The following is a 14,182-nucleotide window of genomic DNA, read 5'->3' on the forward strand; positions in this document are numbered from 1 at the left end:
TTTTTCTGTGTATATATATATATATATTATTTGTTTAGAAGATTTGCGGAGAGAAAAGATTTCATCGGTTCGGGCCAACCATATTGGGACCATTCCGGTTTCACATTCTTTTTGCTCTTATTTGAGATTTGTAAATATACAATTAGTATTAATCGCTAGCACATAATTGTGCGAACAAGAAAGAGCAATTAGACGTCGCTTCACATATCGAGCAAGTTTCTTGAACATTTTGTTTTCTGTTATTTTTATTTAACTACGTTCATACGCGTCGAAGGAGTGCAATCCCAGATATATTGTTGCTATATTCCTTTTCTTTCTCTACCGTTCAAGACCATTAAATCCGTTCTTTTTTAAACTCACTCCACGATCGTTCTCTTATGTCTCCTCGAAACATGCTCGAGCATATACTTATTTTGTTTTAAGTACGGAGGAACGTATGGAGGAGTGACACAGAGAAAAGGATGGATTCATTGTTTGAATCCCAAGTAGCACAGTAGCGCTTGCAAAGCGCTAAAAAAGCGTTTACATATGCACTTTTTTAACACTTTTAAACCGCTTTGTAAGTGCTATGCTACTTGGGATATCTGTTACTTTTTGGACACGCATGAACACGGTCGTTATACATATATCCTTAGATAAGCTAAGGGGTCCAGCGTATCTGCTAATGTAAGTTTGTTGTTTTAATCGATAGAGAAGGAATCGTGCGCCGATTGTTGTCGTTGTGCTCGACAAATTGTACATACAGTATATTTTATTATATGTTCACTTCCTTATTATATTGCTATTGCGTTCGATTGTTATCGTACATTATGATGACACGTTGATCATCGTTACAATCATTAATTGTTATACATCATCAAATTATTACTATAGTTAATAATATATATTATGTGTGTCCGACACGTAATGTTATGTAACGATAAGAATCATTTTATTAAAATGGTCGATTAAGACATACAATTAACATGAATTTTAATCTTCTAATGTTTCCTTCGACTGGTTTTAATTATATCCTTTTGTTCATGGTGTCTCTCAGTGAAACGACAATTCTTAATGAATGAATTTATGTAAATGAATCAAAAATTCTATGTAACATGTAATGTTTCATGATATGACGATTTCTAAATGCAATTTATAATACATATTAAATTTAATTCATTAATATGTAATAGCGTAGTTGTAAATTCCATTTATAATTTTTAATAAATAATAAACTTGTGTATTTATAGATGAATAAAGTGATATTAAATAATTAGAGACATAAAAAAATAGATATAAATTACGTATTTAAGAATACGATACCAGTTTGTTATATTCAACAGCTGATTGCATATAAAATAAACGATATAAGTTAGTATGAAAATTCACGAAGCAGCTGTTTCAACGATCCGCTATTCTCGGAGAATGGAAGAACAAAGAAAAGGAAGCAATTGCTACTGTTATTATACGTTATCTTATTACGTAACATTGTCGTAAATACTATTTGCTCTACTGAAGCTAGGCTCGCTATCCTACGGCACAAGATCTACGAATCTAACACAAAAATTAAAAAAATGTAAGTTAATTGTTAGAATATTATTTTTCTTGTTTGTTAAATTTGTGTTGCTTCTGTGATTAGAGTATATATAACAATATATATAAACACTTTATTATAATATGAAATATAATCAGTGTATTGCAATATTCGAAATTATGTACATACATAGTCTAACTTAAGAAATTATCACACAGCAGTAATGCTTGTACTGTATACACTTGTAGATACTTTAAGCATTATAATATCAGAAATTTTACTGTATATATAGAATATAAAAATACTTAACGTTTATATTCCGGGCAACTGTGATTCTGATTATTTATATACAGGAAAAGATTTATATAAAATCGTCAAATTTATTGGAATACAAAGTCTAATATGTAAAATTCATATCTCTAAACGCATTGGCACTATTATCTATATAACTATAATTATATGAATAAATTTTATGAATAAATAAATAATGAAATAAATATTTAACTTAATATAAAAACAGTTTATACTTATAAATGTATAAAATTTATAAATATATAAAATATATAAATGCATAAATATAAAAATGTTCCATTTCAACAGAAAAATTTTAATTTAAAAAATATAACTTGAATTACTATCTATTTTAATAATTATTATAGTAAATAAATACATATATGCAAGCAAAATATATTTCATAAATATAAGCACTGCTTTGTTAAAGTAATGTGTATCAAGTACTTTTAAAATATTTAGTTTTGTTATTTCAATGCATTAAAATTACTTTTATCTTAGATTTCACAACGTGCTACTTTATGTATGTGTGCAGTCAATTTAAAGTTTTATTAACTTATTTTGTGGTACACCTGTGTAAATAATTAGTAACAGTAGATAAGGTACAAATGCAATATAATTTGAAATAATAAATGAAATATAACAATATTAATTTTTATCATCTTATTGAACAGATGTTTCTTTAAGTATATGTGACAATAATATCGAAAACATTAAATAATACTTATAACAAAAGAAAATATATTGTTGTTACTTCTTTAAAATTAATATAATGTATAGAATATTATCTTACAATATGAAATAGTCGGATAATTTCAATACTACTTTATATACAAAACATTACTGTCCAAATGATGCAGAGCATTAGTAAATTAAACATCGAATTTGTAAATTCGATATTCTATTTTTTTTACTACTAGAAAATAATTTATATAACTACGTACATAATTAGGCCAACATAATTACATACATGATATAAGTACAGTAATTATGTTTAATACGTATAAAAAAGCACATTATAACAGCCTCCCTAATATTAATACATGTTTATTATCACTTCTGTTATGAGCGTATTAACATCAGACTATTTTGTATCAATACTTCCTTTCTCTCTCTACTTTCATTTTCAAGATATTTACCTATGGCATCGATTATCTATTATTAAAAAATGGCGTTTTTAGACAAAATGTTGATAACAATACAGCAAATAAAATCACAGTATATAATAGCATCTAAAATGACCAGGCAGGCAAAATGACCTTACTCATCAATAATTCGTAAAGCTCGTATGCAAAAGCACACGCTTCATATTTACATGTTACATCTTTCTATGTGCCTGTGTCTAAAAGCTATAAAATTCGTGAAGTTATTTAGTTAAGCTATATTGTTCGTTCTTGTGTTGGAAGACTCTCGGTGCAGGCTATTTGTAAGATTATTATAATTTATCATAAAGTATCTCATATGAGAGAAGCGCGAAAGGCACTATGATACATACTATGATAATTTTACTTTTCTAATCATCTACTGGTTCTAAAGCATATGATAATTATCTATCTTTCAGCAAATGTCAGCAATCGATATGTATCGTTTACAAAATCTTGCGAATTATTTCCTCTAACTACCAGACTTTGGAGGCTTTCCATCCATACTGGAGGAAATTAAAGATAATATTGTACAAAAATCTTGAACTATATATTCAACTGGCATTTGATATATCGACATCTATAGTTTCTTCCTTAAGCAGTGCTCGTTTTTCTTCTTTTGCATTGCTCTGCTTTTTACCGCCGCTTTTACGTTTGCCTCTATTAAGTACACCGTTCTCATCATCCATCATACGTAAAATTTGCGTTTGGTCGGAGCTTTCTATAGGTGCTATCGAGATATCACGTACGGCGCGGAATCTACCGCAGTTATTCAAATGTTCGTTCTCTAAACGGAAAAAGTTCCACACAAATCGCCTAAAAACGGTTTTGCAATGAGACAGAGAAGTACAACGAATTTTCAAATAAACTCGAACACTGGCGAAAAGCATACTCACCTAAAAACCTCGAGAGGTGCTACTATGGAAGTCATTAAATCGCCAGAAATGTACCCGCACTCAATGAGAATAAAACTCGCAATCCATATAAATCGTAGTATAAAATCTTCTATTATTGCGAAATAATAAAACCACTAAAAAAACACGTGTAATATGTAATACCACTTTTTGCAAATGAACAATGTTACTCGTTATTCTACTTACGGCTGTCGAGTAAACTACTTCCTCTCGTAGAAAACGATTTTCACCAGCATTACTATCTAAAAGGCCCCAATCCATCTTGAGATCCCATGTATATGAATATATTGAATTAATAAGGCAGCTACACACCCATAGCCACAACCATGGATTCTCCCATTTATTATTATATTCCGCTGAAAAAGCGTATTACTTCTTGATTATTTTTGAGATGTTAAAACCTTGAATTATAAAAAAAGAAAACATTTTGATTCCACCTACCTCCGTGATAAGCGTATAGAGTGTTGGCTGCAACAACGAGAAACGTCGTGGAATACTTTCCAGCATTCACTAAATGTGGAAACGCCTCTTTAGAATCTCGATATCTGCGAACGCATTGCGCGAAGCGAAACCATGCCGGTAAGCAATTCACAATAGGTCTAATGATGAGAGAGCCGGACATGCACTGCGTAGTATCACTCGCCTTCAACCAATCGCCGTTTGTAATGTAGAAGCATATTAAAAAGTGAAAATCCAAGAATGCAGTCGCCAAACTGTTGAACTGGTCTGCCAACCAGAAATCGGCAAAATTGACATACGCGAATGGTGATATTAAAACGCGTCCCTAAAATAAGATAAAGGACTGTAGTCAATTTTTTATTCATATGAAATTCTACACAAGTGAAATATTGCACAAATTATACTCACTATGATCTTTAGCAGCCAGAAACGAGCTTCGTGGCGAAACATTTTAATTGGATTTAATAGAAAGATCATCATGATACAGACAAGTACTAATGGATTCACGTATGGCGGAATGCTTAAACTGGCACTGTATAAGAAACTTAGTAAGCTAAGCGTCCAGACTACTCCGAGGACTGCGGCCAATTCCATGAGATGTTGCTCCGAAAGATGATTTCGTGGGTCAAGCTCAAATATCAAAACGTGATTGACGCCGGAAGATCTCCATCCGTAAACGTTAATTCCGATAAGGAATAAGAACTCGATAATAAGGAAGGGACCTCGGTATAGTCTAAATGCGATCTTTAGATTCTCCCCGCTGTCGTGGAAGACGGCTGAAAGTAACGAGACTTTAAATAACACAAATATAAACAAGGACTCCCGGTACTTCAACAAGTTAAAGTGCCAACAAACCAAGAGTGTGTAGATAAAAATTTTTTTAATAAATCACTTTTACTCAAGTTAATTATATTTAAACTCTTACAACATTCTACTTGTTGTGAACAGCACAGCTGCGAATATGTCGTAACTTTGAATAAATAAATATTACAACAATACCTGAGAGAACAACTGCAACAGATAGGACGATAAAGCTACCGGAGAATAAGCCAACTTTGAAAGTAGTCCATGGACTTTGGGACTCGCCAAGCGGTGGCACCCGAAGACGTTTCATAGCGCGTTGCCGATCGCCACCTTCGAGATCGTTCGTCACTGTGGCTTCTGTTTCCTGGATCAATTTATCTATATCTTTGGACGTGTAGAAGTGTGACGTTTCCACGCACTCGACTCTCCATTTTGTACCGGCGTCAACTGATAATAACTGGAAGCATTTGATAATGTGTTGTAGGAATTAAAAAATCACACTGTATAATTGAATAATACAAAATATCAAGGACAATTACTGGTTTTTACTTGGATATACACAAGGAATATAGGTATTGTGTCATACATAGCAGTTGTTTCTTGCACCAATATTTTGCAACTACGAGAGGAAAGACATGATGCTAATGATATTGGGGTAATTGTAGCCTCTGAAATTACATAAGCTGTGACTAATAGGCAAAAAATGACAAAAAGCATGATAACATCACTATATGCAATAAGATACCTTGTCATGTTTTTTGAGAATCTTGCGGAATCCAGTGTGATTAAGAGTCTGATAATTTTGAAGAAGGATTAGCGAAAGATAAAATTCTGAAAATGCAAGTTTTAAGTCTCTAAGCTTTCTAGTAGGCAGAAGCGGCTTCGCGTTGACTTTTCCTTTGTTCTTCCCACTTCCCTGTTGCAGTTCCACTGCAGTTTTCAATTCACTTTGTAAAGCAGCATATTTGCGTGTAGCCTCTGCCAATTTTTCTGCAATAAATGCCCAGTAAACGAGAATGGATTAAAATGTATTCAAATAAATTCAAATTTTAAGAAATACACATTCGTGAACGTTAAAATAAATCCTTCTCAGTCCGAATGCATTTTGATTTATTTATAGGAATTGCAGCATGAAGCACATTTCTATGCGCCTTTCAATATAAGAATAATATTATTTTTTGTGCAATGTATATTACTGCTCAATTAAAAATTCTGAATAATGCCCAATTTCTTCACCTCTAGATAACTTTATCCAAGAGATATCTCCCAGAATACAATGGAGATATTTCCTGGATAAGATTATCCGCAACTTATTTGAAAGTGAAGAAATTATATATAGGCATAAGAGATACAATTTTTCAATCCAATTGAATCCAACTGTTTTTTTTATTCAATTATATTCAATAGAACAAAATAATGAAACCTAAATAGATAAGATTAAAAAAAAAGAATAAAAAGAAAATAAAACTAAAAAAAGTTCTTTCTTTATTCAATTAAATTCAATGGATTCAAAATACGCACAAAATTTTAATCCATTTTAATCCTCAATTATTATATTGGGTAAACAGATAATATAACTGTTTGTAGGAAGATTACATTTTAGTGTCGGAAATACTCTCACCTGAATAAAATGTATTAATCTTCTTTAATTCACGATCACAGAATGTAAAAAACACCTCATCAAAAGACGCAAAGTGTCGTGATATCACTTCTGGTTCTACACTTTCATCAGAAGGCGCTTCCTCCACCGCCGTGTAAAGCATCGCTTTCATTTCCTGTAAAATCAGAAAGACAGCGCTTGAAAGTATATTTATATGTAATTATTAGCTGAGGATATATTTATGTAAAATATTTAACTGAATATTTTGCATAAATTGCATATTTACAGATGGCAATTTCAACCTTTTTACTTTACTTTTTAATAATTCTTTAACAAACAATGATCGACTGTTAAAACTGTCCGATGGTTAATATTTAGTTCAGTATTTTGCATAAATATCCGCAGTCTAGTAATTATATAACTTTGTTAAAATCCCATACTATCTCTCTAAATTTTTTAGAGTGAAATTTTCACTCTAATCCTGGAGTCACTGACCAGTTCACTCTACGTGGAGGAAGTATTCACTTTAATAGAGTGAATTCTTTCACACTAAGACAAAAAGTGAAAATTTTCTCTTATTTTTAAAGTGAAATTGTTAACGCTCTAAACTTCATTTCAACTTAAAGTGCAGAAATCTCGCCAAATCACGCCTAACAGTTCTTGTTCTCGTACAAGTGCCGTTTACAATTGCCAATTATTAACTGTGTTCAGTTGTTTTGAGTGTATGAACGTCAAGTGTTTGACTCAGGAATGAATCTACCAGAGGAAAGCTTGTTTATACATTTGTACCTACATAAAATAGAAATCAAAAGGATACGAACAGAGGTTAAGGTATTTCGTATAGGTATTTTAGGATAATGAAAGAAATTAATTTCTACTGAAAACGTTAACAAAATGTAATAAATCGAAATTCATGTCTTCAATCTTTAATATGTTTGTACTTCTGTACAGATAAAGTACTTAGAAATTTTAAGACTTATGCCCAATTTCTTCACTTCCAGATAAGTTGCGGACAATCTTATCCAGGAGATATCTCCATTGTATTCTGGGAGATATCTTTTGGATAAAGTTATTTAGAGGTGAAGCTGGTGAAGAAATTGGGCATTAGTCAAAAAATGCCTGCGACTTTATGATAAAGTTACAAAACATCCTCTCTCCGAGAAAAGTCATTCTTTTTATAGTTAAAGAATAAATCCAAATGAAGAGTGAACAATTTCACTCTTCTGAAAAATAAAATTTTGCTCCACTTTGATTGGCGGTATTTTCATGAATATCTGGAGTGACTTTTCACTCCAAAAAAAGTGAGATTTCACCCCAAGAAATTTAGAGAGACCTTTGCATTAATAGAACAAAAATTTAAATGTTTGCACTCAATGTTATACCTCATAACTAATATATTGTTTACGCCACTCGGGCGTAATGTGGGCTGAGAGATGCTCCGCGAACTTCATGTTGTCTAATTACGCACAGCGTAATTGCACTAATCTGTAAAAAAAATTCAAGTAGTTAGAAATAAAACAATTAATGACATTAAATGGAGAATATTATGAATAGTCATATGAGTACATAAGAAATTAGCGAGTCACTGAATTGTTTTCATACTCACTCGAGCTCATCTAAAGATTTCTGAGTTCCAAGCGAGGTTACAAGCGACATTTATACCGTACTAAGGAACTTTGTCGGCAGCGGCTGATCAAACGCTTTGTTCGTTGTTTGGAGCAACGATAAATATTTAATCGGTCGCGAGATAAAAACTATTTGGAGTTCGCGGCAGCGAGCTGAATTCGAATCTCTGCCAAGAGAATCCAATTCATTCGCACCGCGTTATCATGTATTCCATTAATTGAACCACTGATTCTAGCTAAAGTTCTAGGAAAAAAACACGCGATATTCTCGTGTACATTAGCGGAACGTCCTACGACAATGCCTGCCACAGGTCGATTCGTCACACGTGGTCATATGGTCGCTCACGGGACCAACTCATGAGACTGTCGTATCGATACGCTCGTGGAGTCTTTTAATTTTTATTATTCTCGATGACACTATTCCCGGAGCGACGTTTTTCGTAATAGGAAAGAATTAAACAAAATCGAACGTTCAATTAAATAAAAGAGATATATAAACATATTATCGCATTATACTTACATTCATTTTATTGCAGATTCGAATGAAAGGTAAAGATAGTAAATTAGAGTAAATGAAGCAGGAGATTAAAATTTGTTACTAATAATGAAGTGTAATTAATAAAAATTTGTCAATTTTGATCAATAAGTAAAATTTTACAAGAAAATTGTACTATGAGTAAACCATAAAGCTACAGATTTAGTAGAAAATATGTTAATAAATTTCATAATAAGAGATAATTTTAAAAGAGAATATCAATAAATTTTTACATTGCCTATCCCGACTGATGTCAAGGAAGATTGCATTAAATGTACTTCGCTCTATATAGCTGCACCACGTTACACATGTCTGGTCTTCAGAAGGAGACAGATACATGTATAATTAAATGCCGTAAAGAGAAAAAGAAAAGAGACAAAAATATAGGAGGTGCAGCTGTGCAAACACAACAGATGTTTTTTTCTCAAGTTTATAAATACTTCCAATTACTACAAATATAATCTTCCTTTTTTTTACTTATCATCATTATTAGTCTTATTTTGTATTATGTTCAGTAAAATTTCTACCAGAGAATTTCAGAAATAAGAACTTACGTCCGTATTGTAACAGCCAAGTGTAAAGTCCATGTTTAACCTGAACAGAAGGGTAAAATAAATTTATTTCTATATAACAAATATATAAGCTGGTATTTTTTTTATAATTTCGTATATTCAATACCGTCAAGTATAATCTAAAGATATCATAAGATAATTGTAAAGCCGTATTTTAACATTTTAAATCATAAAACGATGAAATCTTAAGCCGTATTAACATCTTAAATAGTTAGAATGATGTTGAAATAAGAACAGAGTATGAATATCAATTATAAATACATTTTGTATGAATAATGACTGCAACAATGTAGCTTTTTTGGCATTACTAAATAAGGAAAATGCGAAGCAAAAGTATTCCATTCATTTGCAGTCACATAATGTATTAATAATTAATTTCTTTATTATATATATAATTAATTTTACAAATCTTTTTAAAATATATCCGTATCTTCTTTTACAGGACTGTTTTTAATAAAAAATAAGAATAATTTAAAAATATTTTAAAATGCGGTTTCTTATACCGTTACTATCAATTATATTGAGTATCTTAAGTATTACTACGGCATGGCGTACTTTCTTAAGAGGTCGTAGCAAAGGAGGCAATTTAGGAAATCCAATTTTGTCTTCTGAAACACCGCTTCCTAAAGAGCAATGGTTTACTCAGTATCTGGATCACTTCAATCCAACTGATGTTAATGTTTGGGAACAGGTAATACAAAATATAGAATTTTTATAATACACACATTATATGTTTTATTTATTATTTTTTTAAAGAGTTTGTACTATTGCTTTAAGCTTAAATTTGATATTTCATTTTATATTTTATATTATTGCTTATAATTTGTTACATCTTTACAGAGATACTTCGTTAATATTGATTTTTATAAACCCAATGGCCCAATATTTTTAATGATTGGAGCTGAAGGTGCAGCGAATGCGACATGGATGGTAGAGGGTGAATGGATTGAGAATGCCAAAGAATTTGGAGCAATGTGTTTCTATCTAGAACATCGTTATTATGGGAAAAGTCATCCTACTGTGTATGTGTTATAGGAAAATATATATAAATGCAAAAGGAAAAGTTAGTTTCTAATTTTATATTATTATATTTTATGTTATGTCACGAATATTTACAGAGATCTTAGCGTAAAGAACTTAATGTATCTGAGTTCAGAACAAGCATTAGCGGATTTAGCATATTTCATCGCGAGTGTTAATGTTGCATATAAATTTCCAAAAGATACAAAATGGATTGTGTTTGGAGGATCATATGGTGGATCTCTCGCCGCTTGGATGCGCGCCAAATATCCTCATTTGGTACATGGAGCTATGTCTGCTAGTGGACCACTGCTAGCACAGATTGACTTTTCTGGTAGCGTAATTGTAAATGGTAAATTTTAACAAATATGCCAATAAATATACAAATAATTTTGTATTACAGAATATTATAAAGTTGTTACGAGTGCTTTGAAAGAGTATTCTGATCAATGTGTCAGCGTAATACAAGAGGCTAACTCGCAACTCAATATAATGTTACACCATACTGTTGGTCAACAGCAAATACAGAAAAAATTTAAGTGAGTATATTTTCCAAGATACAGAATTATTGCTTGTGGTATGCTCGTGTTTTCTTATAAATTGTATTTCACAGATTATGTGACCCAATTGATCCTGGACATACAAAGTTAGTAGATATTTCCAACTTATATGAAGCATTGGCTAGTAACTTTGCTGGCGTTGTACAGTATAATAAAGATAATCGCCAAAGCTCCCAAATCGTTAATATCACTATTGAGACCGTATGTGATATATTAGTAGATGAGAAAATAGGAAAGTCTATTGACAGACTTGCTTATGTAAACAATATGATACTGAATGCTACCAAAGAAAAGTGTTTAGATTATAGATATGACACGATGATTCATGAACTTCGAAACATCACTTGGGCTAGCGAACAAGCGGAAGGAGGTAACGTATTTAAAATAATATTGCATATATGTGTGTGTGTACTTATTGTCTTAATTACTTTATTATAGTGGCCTACTAATAGCAAATTATAAATGATACTTGCAGGACGTCAATGGATGTACCAGACCTGTTCGGAGTTTGGATTCTTCCAAACCTCCAGCGGACAGATTGATGTGTTTGGGAATAAATTTCCAGTGGAATTTTTTGCACAGCAATGCGTTGATATTTTCGGGCCTAAGTTTGTTTTCACTTAAATTATATCCCAATTACAATAAAATATTGATATACATAAAAGCTCTTTTGCAGGTATGGTATGAACTTATTGGAATCTGCAGTCACACGAACGAATATCTTGTATGGTGCATTAAATCTACAAGTGACAAATGTAGTATTTGTACATGGTTCTGTCGATCCTTGGCATGTGCTGGGCATTGTACAATCTTCTAATCCACAAGCGCCTGTCATCTATATCAACGGTAAGTTGAATATATTATAGATCTCATAATTTATTCTTTTATAAATACATTATTATTTATTTAAAGGCACTGCACATTGTGCAAATATGTATCCTCCATCAGAACGTGATATGCCTCAACTAAAGCAGGCAAGAAAACTAATAAGAGGTCTAATCAAGCAATGGCTACAAAATTGAGCTCTCTAATGTGATGTTACAGAAATAAATCACACCATAAATATCTTAATCATTAAAGAATACCAAATTGTTCCAAAAACAATTATTAATGGTTCAAATATTAGAAAGATTGCATTTTGTATAGTATCTTTTTTATTATTTTTTATGCAGGATAAAAAAGCATTTATACATATAATATTCAATAAATATGTTTATTCTAATTTCATATAAATGTGAAATTTTGAGTCTAGTGATTCTTAATTCTTATACATTTATAATCTATAATATATATAATGTATGTTTGAGTGACAAAATTGCTTCTTGAATAAATTGAATAAGTTTGCCCCATTGACATTGTTATTTTATTACGATACATAGAATTACGGAGATGCATCTACATAGTCATTTTTCATGTAATTGTCTCAGTCAACCAATAAAAACTTATTGTTATATCAATTATGTTATTTCTTAAATACACGTTAATTTCAATGAGTTGGATAGAATTGTTCAATAATTAACAACTGTAATGAATGCTACATACTTATAATACGAACTCAGTAATATATAATGAAGATATGAGTGATCAACGAATTACTTATTTTCATAACTGTAGTATGCCTCTGAATCCACATTTTATGCGTGTAAGTGAATGTACAACTGGTAAAGAATTGAATATAGTAAAATTGATAACATTTTCATTTTCTATTCATGTACAGAAATAAAATATGATTCTTTTTTATATAGATTCATATGGATATAAATAAATTCAAATTGTATGGAGGAATAATGACAGCGCGAGTAGCGTATACGAACGCGAGGGCATTCTGGGTCATCCTTCTAAGTTCAAAAACATAAATACCCGAGTGCCTGCGAGTATCATTTTATTGTTGTTTATACTGACTGTTAAACAAGGATAAAATGATACTCGTGGGCATTCGTGTTTGGAAACAGGTAATACAAAATATAGAATTATATAGAACATTATGTTTTATTTATTATTTCTTTAAAGAGTTTGTACTATTACTTTAAGTTTAAATTTGATATTCTGTTCCATTTTATATTTTTTAATTTATACTATTGCTTATAATTTGTTACATTTGTTGTCTTTACAGAGATACTTTGTTAATACTGATTTTTATAAACCCAGTGGCTCAATATTTTTATACATTGCAAGTGAAAGTGGAATACATGCGAACTATATGCTGAGGGGTAATTGGATTAACATTGCCAAAGAATTTGGAGCATTTGTGTTTCGGTCTAGAGTATCGTTTTTATGGAAAAAGCCATCCCACTGCGTATGTTATAGGAAAATATATAAAAATGCAAAAAGGAAAGTTAGTAGTAATATAAATATACATTACATATCATAAATATTTGCAGAGATCTTAGCATAGAGAACTTAGTGTATCTGAGTTCAGAACAGGCATTAGCAGATATAGCGTACATCGTGAGTGTTAATGTTGCATATAAATTTCCAAGGGATACAAAATAGATTATATTTGGAGGATCATATGCTGGATATCTGTTGCTGCTTGGATGCGCGCCAAGTATCCTCACTTGGTACATGGTGCTATATCTAGTAGTGCACCGTTGTTAACACAGATTGGATATAATGGTAGCGTAATTGTGAATGATAAAATTTTAACAAGTATGCCATGTATACAAATAATTTTGTATTACAGAATATTATAAAGTTGTTACAAATGTTTTGAAAGAATATTCCGATAAATATGTCAACGTTTTAAAAGAGGCTCACTCGCAACTCATTACAATGTTACTTCATACTGCAGGTCAACAGGAAATACAGAAAAAATTCAAGTGAATACATTTGTTAAGGTACAGAATTATTAATCATGGCACGCTCATGTTTTTTATAAATTATGTTTTACAGATTATGCTATCCACTTGATCGTGGACATATAAAGAAAGAAGATATTTTCATCTTTTATGAAGATGGCTTATGATTTGGCTTATTAAACTGTTGATGTTGTATACTCCTTGATATCATTATCCATTAATAAATAAGAAAATAGAAAAGTCTTTTGAAAGACTTGCTTATTTCAACAATATCAGGTTGTGGGAAAATAATTGTGGGAAAGGATGTAGAGATCTTAGATATGACACTATGGTTCATGATTATCAAAAA

At 31.1% G+C, this 14,182-nt stretch overlaps 2 protein-coding genes and 1 pseudogene across 3 annotated transcripts; 2 read left to right on the forward strand and 1 right to left on the reverse strand.

Annotated features, from left to right (window-relative positions):
- Positions 1–3,423: 3,423 nt before the first annotated feature.
- On the reverse strand, positions 3,424–8,630 carry LOC108759799 (xenotropic and polytropic retrovirus receptor 1). Of its 2 annotated transcripts, none has more exons than XM_018505429.1 (10): positions 8,330–8,630; positions 8,106–8,208; positions 6,745–6,898; positions 5,869–6,113; positions 5,319–5,580; positions 4,728–5,095; positions 4,302–4,644; positions 4,047–4,216; positions 3,843–3,976; positions 3,424–3,762 (listed from the first exon to the last, which is right to left on the reverse strand). In XM_018505429.1, the coding sequence occupies exons 2-10, from the start codon at positions 8,172–8,174 to the stop codon at positions 3,501–3,503; spliced, it is 2,007 nt and encodes a 668-aa protein (XP_018360931.1). In that variant the 5' UTR covers positions 8,175–8,208; positions 8,330–8,630; the 3' UTR covers positions 3,424–3,500. The 2 variants fall into 2 exon arrangements, with proteins under 2 accessions (XP_018360931.1, XP_018360932.1); XM_018505430.1 differs by having other exon boundaries at positions 8,290–8,332.
- A 1,275-nt stretch (positions 8,631–9,905) lies between these two features.
- On the forward strand, positions 9,906–12,203 carry LOC108759800 (putative serine protease K12H4.7). Its single transcript, XM_018505431.1, has 8 exons — positions 9,906–10,146; positions 10,296–10,477; positions 10,574–10,809; positions 10,879–11,014; positions 11,089–11,405; positions 11,511–11,643; positions 11,712–11,881; positions 11,948–12,203. The coding sequence occupies exons 1-8, from the start codon at positions 9,943–9,945 to the stop codon at positions 12,055–12,057; spliced, it is 1,488 nt and encodes a 495-aa protein (XP_018360933.1). The 5' UTR covers positions 9,906–9,942; the 3' UTR covers positions 12,058–12,203.
- Positions 12,204–12,954: 751 nt separating this feature from the next.
- On the forward strand, positions 12,955–14,009 carry LOC108759767 (putative serine protease K12H4.7; annotated as a pseudogene).
- The last annotated feature ends 173 nt before the right edge of the window (positions 14,010–14,182 follow it).

Source organism: Trachymyrmex cornetzi, unplaced genomic scaffold (genome assembly GCF_001594075.2).
Source record: "Trachymyrmex cornetzi isolate Tcor2-1 unplaced genomic scaffold, Tcor1.1 scaffold205, whole genome shotgun sequence".
NCBI classification, from domain to species: Eukaryota; Metazoa; Arthropoda; class Insecta; order Hymenoptera; family Formicidae; genus Trachymyrmex; species Trachymyrmex cornetzi.

Coding starts and splice junctions, on each gene's coding strand:
- LOC108759800 (XM_018505431.1), top strand. CDS start 9,943: ATGCGGTTTCTTATACCGTTACTATCAATTATATTGAGTATCTTAAGT. Junction 10,478..10,573: donor GGGAAAAGTCATCCTACTGT/GTATGTGTTATA, acceptor GAATATTTACAG/AGATCTTAGCGTAAAGAACT. Junction 11,406..11,510: donor TAGCGAACAAGCGGAAGGAG/GTAACGTATTTA, acceptor TGATACTTGCAG/GACGTCAATGGATGTACCAG.
- LOC108759799 (XM_018505429.1), bottom strand. CDS start 8,174: ATGAAGTTCGCGGAGCATCTCTCAGCCCACATTACGCCCGAGTGGCGT. Junction 5,096..5,318: donor TGTTGCAGTTGTTCTCTCAG/GTATTGTTGTAA, acceptor CGTTACTTTCAG/CCGTCTTCCACGACAGCGGG. Junction 4,217..4,301: donor TCTATACGCTTATCACGGAG/GTAGGTGGAATC, acceptor ACGCTTTTTCAG/CGGAATATAATAATAAATGG.